The sequence below is a fragment of the Phascolarctos cinereus genome, unplaced genomic scaffold (assembly GCF_003287225.1).
Source record: "Phascolarctos cinereus isolate Bilbo 61053 unplaced genomic scaffold, phaCin_HiC Scaffold_4;HRSCAF=312, whole genome shotgun sequence".
Taxonomy (NCBI): domain Eukaryota; kingdom Metazoa; phylum Chordata; class Mammalia; order Diprotodontia; family Phascolarctidae; genus Phascolarctos; species Phascolarctos cinereus.
The window spans coordinates 91064111-91076649 of NW_027555847.1; the positions used below are offsets into that span (position 1 = coordinate 91064111).

The 12539-nt window shown below is 44.2% G+C and overlaps 1 protein-coding gene across 3 annotated transcripts in view; it reads right to left on the minus strand.

Moving 5' to 3' along the window:
• GUK1 (guanylate kinase 1) overlaps positions 1-12539 on the minus strand; it is a 46354-nt gene that overhangs the window by 18333 nt on the left and 15482 nt on the right. For all 3 annotated transcript variants that reach the window (XM_020999140.2, XM_020999142.2, XM_020999141.2), the window contains 2 exons: positions 10857-10898; positions 9738-9834 (listed from right to left, as the gene is read on the minus strand). In XM_020999140.2, the coding sequence (XP_020854799.1) occupies positions 9738-9834; positions 10857-10898 (139 nt within the window). The remainder of the gene's footprint in view (positions 1-9737; positions 9835-10856; positions 10899-12539) is intronic.

Sequence of the window (12539 nt, forward strand, 5' to 3'; positions counted from 1 at the left end):
GTGGAACCCTTTCCTTGACAGGATTCCCTCTACAGCCTCTCCTCAAACACCTCCACAGAAGATAAGCTCACCACCTGCGGAAGCCCTTCACATGATGGGACAGCTCTGATTGCTTGGGAGGTTTCCTTCTATCAAACCTTACTGTTTCTCCACAACTTCCATCCAGACCATCTTGCTGTCTGCCCATCACCCCCATTGCCACTTTCTACCTCTTCCTCTGGGCACAATAATCCAATCCAAATCCTTTCCTTTTGGAAAGGGCTTTTGAACGACTGCTTCATCAATGAGCTCAGTGCTCCTGTGGCCATAAGCGTTCTACGTGAAGTGATTACACAGCATCTCCTTCTGTTACAACTCAAGCTTCCTGAAAGCAGCATCACTTCGCCTTTTGGTTACCAGTGTCTGTTGAGCACTGTGTGGCCCGTAGTAAAGTGCTTAACAAACGCTTTTTCATTTGTTTGCTGTCTCTTCCCACCAATCGCTGGGATTTGAGAGAATTACAAGAGAACATGCCCACAAGGGACAGGAGTTGGGGCCCTTCTGCTTAGAAGACGGTGGCACTTGGGCCACTGTCCAGGAGTCACAAGGCTCCATCATCCCAGGGATCAGGAAACCACAGAGAGGAACATTTAAAGCTGTTATAAGGGGAAAACTTCCTCATACTGTCCATGAGGAATGCTTTAGAAAGCGATGAATCCCACATTAGAGGTCTGAGTACAAAGGCCCGCACTGGAGGTGTTGTAGGGGGGTTCCTGCTCAGGGATGAGTAGAACAAGGGGCCTCTGCAGTACCTCCCAACCAACCCCAGGATCCTATTTGATTATGGGAATTCCTGGTTTCAAAAGCCCATTTGTGCCACTTACTACCTGAACATCCTGGCAAGCTGCAACCTCTCTGAGGCTCGGTTTCCTCATTTATAAAACAATAAGGCTGCACTCAACAATCCCTCAGCTCTTTTCAGCTCTAAATCCTCTGGGAAGGCTGTGCTTCATGTTCGCTCTAAACTGATTCCGGCCACAAGAGGCAGGTATCCCACAGAATGATTTCTCAAGTCCCACACCTCATTAGGGCCCTTGTTAGAGGGCACTCCTCAGGGCCTGTTCTGTGAGTTAATCACCCTGCTCATTCATTAGGTAAAGCTGACAAGCAAGTGGCGGTGGGGGAGTCACTACCCAGGAGACAGCAAAGTTTTCCTGTATTTTCTCCTAGGGCAAGACTTAGGAACAACTCCAGGATGACAGCGGCCCCTCAAGCATGACTAAACCTGCCGGATGTGTGCTGCTTGTGACAATTATTCCCAGGGCGGAGGCACAGCCATGACTACTCATTAACCAAGGCCTTTCCTGACAGCACTTTCAGCTTAACACTCAAGTGGAAGTAAGTTTAAGTCCAGAAGATAAATTTCTAACTTTATTCATAGGGCCAATATCAAAGAAGAACTTGATTCAATTCAACAAGCTGTATGTCCATGGGCAAGTCACTTCTTGTCTCTGAGTCTCAGTTTTCCCATCTATATAATGGGGATAATAAAACTTGGGCTACCTTCCTCTTGTGAATGGAGTCAAGTGACAAAAAAACTTTCTAGGTCAGCCCATCTCTAGCCTTAGGTTCAACTTGTTTAGAACACAGAATGTCATGGCTAGGAAGGATCTTAGGAGTCATCTAGTGCAACTCCTCCATTTTACAGAGAAGGAAAATCGAGGCTAGAACCCACACCTCATGGCTTCCAGTGGCTCTCTGCTTTCTCCCAACTTCCTTGGGAGAATTTCTGGGAAGAATCTATTACTGTCACCAGCTGGAAGTATACTTGCATACCTACTTCTCTCATTAAAATGTTCTCCAAGTATTCAGGTCTTTCTGCTTCTGCTCTCTCTTCCCTCCAATCATCTTTCAGATACTAACAGGCTCATCTTCCTCGGGCAGAGACCCAATTATGTCGGTTCTCTGCTCCCACATCTTCAATGGCTCTCAGTCTCCTGGCCTGGTGCTGAAGGCATCCCAGATGCTGGTACCACCCTTCCTTCTCAGGCTTCTCTTATACCAGACTAGACAGCTCCAGGTCTCTTGGATACACCCTGCATTCTCTTACCTCTCTGCCCGCGTTCATGCTGTCTTCTTGTTCCCGGTACGGCTTTCCCCTCCTTCTTGCTGCTATATTCCAACCCATCCTTTCAAGCCAAAGTCAAAGGCCACCTCCACTGAGGAGCCTTCCCTGGCCTGTCAAGTCAATGCCCTCTCCCTCCTCAAACTTCACAGCACTTTTGTTTATGCCCAATGACATACTTATGTCATTCTGTACTATAAGTTACCTGTTTATGCAGCTTGCCTTCACTAGACATAAACTGCATGAGGGAGGGGACTGAGTTTTATCTAAACTGAGTTCCTTAAAATGGCCAATGTGGATGCTTGTTTTGCTTGACTTTACATGTTTGCAACAAGGGCTTTGTTTTTCTTTCATTCATTCATTTCTTTCATTTTCATTCATTCTCAACTGGAGACAAGGGGGAGGGGTTTGGATGAGTGGAAAGGACAGAAGGCTGGTTTTTGCTGACTGAAATAAATAAAATGTAATTAAAAAAATAAACCAGGTATCTCCCCCAGAACTGTACACAGTGGGTGCTTAATACATTTTGTTGAACTAAAAGAAGGTAAAGAATGGTCATTTTCTATACAGCCGAAGTAAGTAATACCTGTGCCTCTCACATAATACATAAAAGCCCTGAGAAACTACATAGGCTTTGGCTGGTTTATAAAATGCACCGATATCACCATCAAATGTCTAAATAAAAAAATGTGGAAATATGTTTATTATGATTGTACATATATGGCCTATATCAGATTGCTTGCTGTCTTGGGAGGAGGGAGGGGAGGAAGGGAGGGAGAAAAAAATTGGAACTCAAAATCTCATAAAAGTGAATGTTGAAAACTAAAAAGTAAACAGATAAATGTCTGAACAAATGGCTGATATTACAGGTTTTGCTTCACAGGCCACTGACAATTAGGCTCAAGACACTGAAATGCATAGATGATAAAGCCTTAAAGGATGATTAGCAAGAGTTCCAGGCACCCTCAACCCAGGTTAGATGGCTTCTTGGCTTCCTGCCGAGAATACAAGGTTTGGTCAGTGTACCCCAGGAAGATTTTAGTCAGATGCCCGACTTTGCATGTTCAGACCCATAGTTCAGCCCCAGGGAGGGGAAATTCTCAAGAGCTTCACAGGGAAGCATTTCTAGGGCCAATCCCAGACTCTGGGATTTATCAGGACAAACTGAACTGAGATACTAAAGCTCTATTAACGTCTTCCTGAGGAGTCTGCATTTTAAATCAAGGGGCACTTCTACCTCTCCTTCCATGGACTATCACCTACTTGTCTATCCAAAGTACCCCTCCTGCCTCCTTTCTCTATTCCCCTTGGCCCTCCACCACATAAACAGTCACGCATGAACATCAGCATCTATGAAGTGCCCAGTGTGATGAGGGTGCCAGACCCCAGCAGGATCCTCAAAGCCACCGGGCAGTGCAAAAGGAATATACTGTAAAGACTAATCCGTTGGGATCCTCCTCTCTGTGCATATGACTAGTCCCAGCATAATAAAGTTTTATTTGGCTTAAGCAAAAAAAAGAAAGGTTACAAGACAGTCCCCTAACTGGAGGCAGCAGAGTGAAGAAGGGAAGGCATTGGCTTGGTATTTAGGAGACCTGGGCTCAATTACTGGCTTGCACACCTGCCTGCTGTATGACCATGGGCAAGTCATCTCCCTTCCTTCTTCGCTCAATGGCCCCAGGCTGAACCCCACCCACCCAGATTCTGCTTCCCAACAGAGCACCCTAAGGACTCCTGGACCTTTCCATCTGCCCCTGCAGCTGAGCTCTGCTAGGTGCTATCTCTCCTAATAGAAGGTGAGCTCTTGTGAGCAAAACCAGGAAAACAATCTGTCTCATAACAACACTATAAAGATAAACAATTCTGAAAGATTTAAAAAAACCCAAACAACCTTAATGGTGAAGGTGCTTCTCAATACCCAACAGAGAGATAGGTGATAAACTCAAGGAGCACAATGAGACGTGCATTTGTGGACATGGCCACTGTGGGAATTTGTTTGGTTTGACTGTGTATATTTCTTTGTTCAAGGTTTGTGTTCAATTTTTGAGGGGGGAGGAATGGGGTAGGGAGAGAAAATAAATCCTTGTTAATTAAAAAAAAATTAAAAAGAACATGAGCGCTGAGAGCAGGGATGGCCTTGCCTTCCTGTTTGTATTCCCAGGACTTAGCACAATGGTTGGCACACAGTAAGTGTTTATTTTCTCACCTATAAAGTGGGGATGACAAAACTTGTGTTACTGACTTCCCAGGGCTGTTGTAGGATAAGTGCTTTGGAAAGCAGGATCTCAGAGACATCCGATCGATACATCCCCCAAAGGGCCGTCCAGCTTCTCCCTGGACAATTCCAGTGACAAGGAAGCTGGTCCCTCCTCAGGCAGCCCATTTCACCGCTAGACAGCTTGACTTGTTGGGAAGATTTCCTTTTCATCAAGACTAAATATGGAGAGGATTCTGGGAAGATGGCAGAGTAGGTTCTAAGTTCTCCAGATTTCTGCCACACAGAAAACAAAACAGCCCTCAGGGCGAACACAGAGTGCGTAAAAATAAACAAGAGCTGGGCAGAATGGTAGTCCTTCTGGGACAATAGGAGAAAGAATGATCCCAAGGTTTGGTCCCAGTGAAGTGTAAACACCTGAAACAGCAGGCAGCAAGCTCTGGGGCTAGCTAGGTTGCAGAGTAGCTTTGGCCCCAGCCACAGGAATTTTCAGTGTGGGGAGTTGGGCATCTGAGTGGTGGAAGACCAAGGGAACCTCTGCTGATAAGGGACGCCGTGCCCAGTTGTGCTGCCACACCAGTCCTGGCAAGAAGGAAGCAGCACACGCTTGGAGAGTGCAGAAATGCAGTGGGATGGATGCCGCTGGCTGTGGGCACTTAAAGGAGGGTGGAGTTTTTGGTGTTGGTTCCAGGCCAGAGAGGAGAACTGAAGGAGGACCTGAGGCCAGAGGCACCATCACCCACACCCCAGGTATCACTAGAGGTGATTACAACAAGTTGTTATGAATTAAAAAAAAAATAAGCAGGCAAAGGAGAAAGAACCCAACCATAGAAAGTTACTATGGGAATAGAGAAGACTGGCGTTTGTATTCAGAGGAGGATACTGAAGCAAAAACAGCCTATCCTACCCCAAAGAGTAATGTCAAATGGGCACCTGCCCAAAAAGAGTTTATAGAAGAACTTAAAAAAGTCTTTAAAAATCAAATTAGAGAGATTGAAGAAAATTTTTTTTAAAAAACCATCCAAGAAAAATAAGATTATGAAAAGAAAGTTAACCAACTAGAAAAGGAGATCCAGAATCTTAAGGAAGAAAATGACTCCTTGAAAATTAGAATTGGGCAAAGGGAGAGCAAGAAATAATAAAACAAAATATAAAGAATGAACAAATAGAAGACAATGTGAAACATCTCATAAGAGAAACAACTGATCTGGAGAACAGATCAAGAACAGAAAACATAAGAATAATCAGACTACCTGAAAACTACAATGAAAAAAAGAATCTTTATACAATAATACAAGAAATAATTAAAGAAAAGTGTTTGAAGGGTTAGAACAAGAGGGGAAAGTAGAAATAGAAAAAATACATTGATTACCACCTGAAAGAGATCCTACAAGGAAAACCTACAGGAATATATAGCTAAATTCAGAAACCCCCAGCTCAAGGAGAAAATATCACTAGAAACAAGAAAAAAACAATTTGAATATGGCAGAGCCACAGTTAGAATCACACAAGACCTAGCAATGGCTATACTAAAAGACTGCAGGTCTTGGAACACTCTCTCTCTCTCTCTCTCTCTCTCTCTCTCTCTATATATATATATATATATATATATATATACATACACATACATATATACATATATATATATATATACATACACATACATATATACATATATATATATACACATATAAGAGCAAAAGAACTAGGGTTTACAGTTGAAAATATCATACCCAGCAAAATTAAGCATATTCCTGAATGAAAAAAAAAAAAGGACATTCAATGAATTACCAGACTTTCAAGATTATATTGCAAAAAGACCTGAACTTAATAGAAAATTTGACATACAAGATGTAAGAGAAATATAAGGTAAACATCAAAGACTAATTATAAGGGACTCAATAAGGACAGATTGTTCACTTTTTATACGAGGAAATGTAAACTGAATGTCTAAGACTGAAGTTAGTAACTGGATAGTTTGAAAGAAAGACTGAGTATGATGTGATTCTAAAAAGTAATACTGTCTAGGAAAAGGTGAAAAGAGTAGTTATTTTATACAAATGAGGAGCTAGATGGGGGAGGATGACTGGTAGTTCTGGAACCCTACTCTCACTGAGAATGGGTTAAGAGGGAACAATACATACATATCTAGAAGGGTATAAAAGTCTTCTAAATTCAGAAAGAAATAAAAGGCTAAGGGGACAGGGACGGGGAAGAGGATAAGGGAGGGATTTTTAGAGGGCAGCCTACTCACATCAGATCTGGGTTAAAGAGAGAACAATATATATCTATATTTAGAAGGGAATAAAAGTCTTTTAAATTTATAAAGAAATAAGAGGGTGAGGGAATAGAATAAGAAGGGGGGGAATAGAACAGTGTCTAGATTAATAGGAATGGGATAATGAGGGAACAACACATATATCTGGAAGGCTATAAAAGTCTTCTAAATTCAGATAGAAACAAGAGGGCAAGATGGAAGAGAAAGGAGAGGATAAGGGAGGGATCCTTGCAGGGGCGGTAGGTTAAGTAATAGGAGGGCAAGGTAGTGGGTAGAAGTAAAGTAGAAGAGTCAGGAGGGATATGAAATAAAAGATATACACAAACATAAAGTAAAGATCAGGAATAGAATCTATTAGGGAAAAAAGTAGGGGTAGTAATCATGATCTCAGACAGAGTTAAAGCTAAAATGGATTTAATCAAAAGGAAAAAATAGGGAAACTACATTATATGTCAGCCATATTAACAAATACTGTTTTAGACTATTTAAGATAACTAGACAGTATAAGGTCGGAATATTGCTGTGGTATAGGAAATGATGACTTGGTGGACTTAGAAAAAATATGGAAAGACTTGGACTTATGAAGGAAGATGTTATCCACCTTCAGAGAAACAGGAGGAAATAAACATAGTATGGTCTTACACAGATGCACATGAATGTGTATGTGTATATATGTGTATGATTAGAGATATCTATGCATATGTAAGTGGATGTGTGTCTATGTGCATATAAGTGAGAGTGAGTGTGTGTGCATGTGTGTGTGTGTGTGTGTGTGTGTGTGTGTGTGTGTGTATGTCCGAGCTTAATTGTAGCCTGGAGGGGGGGAGGGGGAAGGGGGAAAAAAGAACAAAGTACAAAGTACAAAGTGCACAGCAGAGAACAAAAGAGAACCTATATGGAGGTAAAGAAATGATCGACAATTCTGAACACAATGTGCAGTATTCATTACATAGGCTTTCTTGAAATGGAAATGTATTGCTTTACATTTTGAATCCTCTCTTATGTTTTGCTGTGCACATGGCAATGTTTTTTTTCCTTTTCTTATTTTGTACTTGTTTGTTTCTTTTTTTCTTTTCTTATTTTGTATTTAAGTTCAAAATTTAAAAAATGACAAAAAAAAAGAAAGAAAAAGAAAAAAGACTGAATACACCCCTCCATCTTCCACTTGCTGCTTTTGGTTCTGCTTCCTGAGGCCAAAGTGGAAGTCATCTAGCTCTTCTTCGGCATGAAGCCCTTCACATACCAGCCATGGCATCCCTTCTAAGCCCTCTCCTCTTCTCCAGGGTAAACAGCCATCTCCCGGTACTTCAAATGATCCTCATTCAGCATATTCTCCAACCCTTTCGCCACCCGGGCTGGTAAGAAGTATCTTCTGGACACACTCCAGCTTGTCCATATCTTACTTTGAGTATGGTGCCCAGACCTGAATGCAGAGCCTGGGGGGTGGGGGGGCACCTTAGCTAAATGAAGAGTCACCTCCCTCATTCAAGATATTACACTTCTCTTAATAAAACCTAGAATAGCGCTGGCTTGTTCAGCTGACGTGTTGCATGGTTGACAACACTGTTCGATCTCTATCCAAGCAGAAAAACACTCCATGATTTCCCCAACAAGTGGTCATCTGGTCTCTGCTTAGAGACCTCAAATGACAGGACATTGGATTCAACTTGGAAGAGGTAGGTAGCTCCCTTCCTCCCTCTCTCTCCTTTCCCTCGGTCTCCCCACTCCTTCCTTTTCTCTCCCCCTCCCTCCCTCTCTTCCCAATCCTGAGCCCCCAACCCTACCCCCTCCAACCGTTCCTCCTCTCCCTTCCTTCCCTCTCTCTCATTTCTCTCTCCTCCTCCCCCCTCCATCCTTTTCTCTCCCTCCAACCCTTTCTCTCTCTCTCTCTCTCTCCCTCCCCTCTATTACACATACAGGGTCTCCCTAAAGCTCTGTAGCCTCAGGCTTCCCAACAGCAGGGACTACAGGTCCCCTTGCACCACCATGCCCAGCCACAGGAGTATGCTTTCTCTCAAGTCCCATGTCCCACCAGAGATAGAAGGTCTTTTTTTTTTGGATGGCATTGCTTGCAAGTTTCTTTTTGAGGTACCTGAATCATCACCAGTCTGTTCCCCCTCATGCTGTCTGTTCATGGTTTCATGCAGAGCTGACAAGGGAGCCATCAAAGGGGGTGGGGGTGGGGGTAAGGATGAGAGGGCAGGAACATGCAGATTCTCCCAAGAGCCCACAGCCACCATGACCCAAGAGATGGAAAAGTTTTCCAATATCCCCACCCCAGTGGAAATAAAGTGACAGGGAACTCATTACACTCCTGAAACATTTTACTTTTGAATGGCTCTGGTTGTTAGGAAGTTTTTCCTTTATACTAAGCCAAAATCTCCTGCGATTTCCTCACACTCTCCCTAATTCTATCATTTGAGGTCAAGGAGAATCGATCAATGAGCACTTATTGAACACCAACTACAGTATGTCCCAGGAACTTGTGGATACAGTGACAGGGGAAGAAGTGGTCCTTGCCCTCAATGAGCTTCCCTTCTATCAGGGATATAAGGACAGAAATAAATAGAAATATATCCGAGGTTAATTTTGGGGGGGAGGGGAGATGGAAATCAGAGGAAACCTCACTTAACCAAAGGCATCTTTGATGCCTTTGAGCACTGAAGGAAACGAGGGTTTCAAAAAAGGCGCACAACTACAGGGAGTCCATTCTAGACATAGGTGAGAAGCAGAACAAAGGCATGGAAGGAGACGGGAGACAAATGTCATGTATGAACAACAGCAAGCTAAATAAACCTAATCTTTCTTCCATATGACAGTCCTTGAGAGAAATGCCTGACAATAACTCTGGCGGATTCTCTTCCAACAAAACACTCCAGATTCTACAGACAGGGCAGTGAGTGGAATAGCATCTTTGCACACAATCGAGAGCAGGCCAGACTTCCTTGTAACACCACCCCTGAGGGCCATAGCACCAGCCTGCCACATTGGTGAGGACGGGCACAGTGCACCTAAAATGGAGCAACACCCAGCCCAATTCTCCACTAAAGTGCACCAGTCGGGAGTCAGACTGACCTTCTCAGACCACCTAGCCCCATCCCCACAGGAAGGTCTGCACAGGCAATTAAGCTGGCACATACCTCGTCCCATACATGTTTCCTGAGAATTCAGCGTGTTCAATAAATTGTCCGGCGTCAATGTCTCTTTGCATCTCTTCCCTGGTTACAAAGTGATAATCTGGAACAAACACGGGCAAAATGGAAAAGTTCACAGACTGTAGCCAAGTCACACCTGGGCTTTGCATCCATCTAATCATCTTTTACACCCCAGCAGGCTAGGAGCAGGGCCCAAAGCCAGTCTGGGCTCTAGAACTTTTCCACATTTCCTCCTCTGACATCTTCCATTTCACAACAACTAGTATTTATGGATCACTCTTAATGTACCCTGATCTGGGAGTCTTTTGGGGAGATGAGATGGACTGTTAGTGGCAGAGAGAGTGCTGGATTAGGAGCCCCAGGTTCCAGGTACAAGCCTGCTACTTGTTATTCTGATTCTCCACTAATCCCCTACATGAACTCTCTTCCCCTGCTAAGTTAGTCTTCTTGTCCCTAGTATATGCCGTGCTTGTTGAGAAGGTAGGGCAGGGAATGCTGGATTAAGTCAGGAGGACTTGGGTTCAAGACCTAGCTCTTGCCACTGCGCAGATCACCTCCCTTCACATCTATGGGCCATGGAGAGTTGAGCCTCTGTCTGGATAGAGGACAGTTACATGTGTGACTTCATTTCTCTAGGTTAGATGAGAATGGGGATTGCAGTGAAGAGACAATGAAACCAGCTTCTATGTGTGTTCTTGTATCCTCCATCTATGAAGATGCTGCAATTTATGTTGTAAGAGCAACATTTACCTTATGCAGGTTAGTCTAGTTGGTATATTATTCAATAGAAGGACTAAATGTAAAACTTTATCTGTGTTCTTTCTGAAACTAAAGACTCAATGCATGATACATGCTGAAGATAATGACTGAACTGAACTGAACTGAAAGGGTAAGCTATGCACTGGGCAGAGAGGAAATGGGAAGATGGAGACAAAGACCAGGAAGAAAGGAAGCCTGAGGCCCCATCCCAAGAGTACAGGTCTCCTAAGCTCTAGGTTACAGGTCCTCCACTGTGGGTTCCACTCACTGGCAGGGCTGGGAAAAGGATGCATTGTGGGTAAAGGGGCCTTTTTCTATAATCAGCAGATAATGAGGCACACTGACCTTTGCCATTTTCTTCTCCAGGCCTCGGGCTCCTTGTGGTATCTGTAACAAAGCATGCTAGTGACTCACTCTGGAGACTCAAGACCTAACCTCCTGCAGGCCTCATTCACAGCATAACAAGTCACCAAGGGGCCACCAGCTCTGAGAGAGCATTCTGCCCTCATTATGTCATGGAAAAGAAAGAACCATTATATATGCCATAGTATATTAGAATGAGTACTGAAGGAATCAGGAGACGTGGGTTCTAATTGTGGCCCATACTAACTAGCTTTGTGGCCTGGATTAACTCAACACTGGGTGATCTGTTTTCTCAATTGGAAAACAAAGGAGTTAGATGAGGTCATTTCTAAGGACCCTCCTAGTTTTCTATCTCTAAGTCTTCAGCACTCTTAACTTTAGTACAGTCTCAAAAGGCTTAGTGCTATTCTCTGCATTACATTCTAAAGCTCCTCCCCCAGCTTTAACTTTCTATGTGCTAAGAGTCCCCACATCAGCCATCTCAACTTCAATATTCCATGGGACTCTACGCTAGGGTTAGAGGTGCTGGGGGAAGCCAGCACTGAGATGTGTTGGCAGAGCTTAGCTAGGCTGGTTTCTTTGCTCCATCTAAGCTCTGGTGCAGCCTGGATCCTAGGGAGAGCAGGGGCGAGAACCCACGACAATAGAGGCCCACTTACTTGCGGCTTCCAAAGGGATCTGAGCAGTAAACATGGCTAAGAGCCCCTAATCATCCTGGAGTAGCTCTGTGGGCACTGCTTCTAAACTTTCCCATGACCTCTCCCTTGCACTTGTTCATCCAGTGTGAGCAGAGGTGAGGTGCTCTGGTTAACTGAGTCTTCTGTTCAGCTGACAGGCATGTGCACCACGAACCAATGAACAATGTTTAGAAAATCATAAGTAATGCTTCTACTAGCGCTCCCTGATGGCCCCTCGTGGTGTGGAGGCGACTCTGGGTTCCCTAAGGCCTAGTCAGCTGACTCAGGACAATCTTGGGCAGATGCTGCCCAAGGTGGAAAGACTGTAAGTAAGGCTCCAGTAACAGTCCTACCTGTCGCTGAGGACCACCCTATAGCTAAGGGAGGAGGGGAGGCTCACCACTATGGTACAAAGTTTGTGGCCACAGCATCTCATGATGCCTCCATCTATTACGGTGTGCACAACAGCCGCAAGCAGGACTCACAGGAAAAATGACGAATAATAAAAATAACAGCAGTAGCTAGCATTATATAGTGATTTAAGATTTGCAAAATGCTTTACAAATATCACCTCATTTGATCCTCACAACAACCCTGGGAGATGGGTGCGATTATTTTCCCCATTTCAGATTCGGGGAATCCAAAGCCAACAAAGGTTAAGTGCCTTGCCCAGCCAGGGTCATAGAGCTAGCAAGTATCTGAAGCAGGATTTGAACTTGGGTTCAAATTAACTACAGACCCAGTGCTCGAGCCATTACACCACGTTGTTGCCTCCTTGAAACACTAAAGAGGTTAGTGGAAAGAGATCTGAGCTGGACCCTGCCATCAGCTGGCCAGGGTTTGAGTCCTGGTTCTGGAAGGCCCCTCTGTGACACTAGACAAGTCCCTTCCCCTTGCTGGGCCTCTGATCCCTCTTCTGTCCAAGGAGGACGTGCGGGCAGAGCAGGTGTTTTCTCCTGCCTCAAGAACAGCCCCTGCCCCTGCTTAG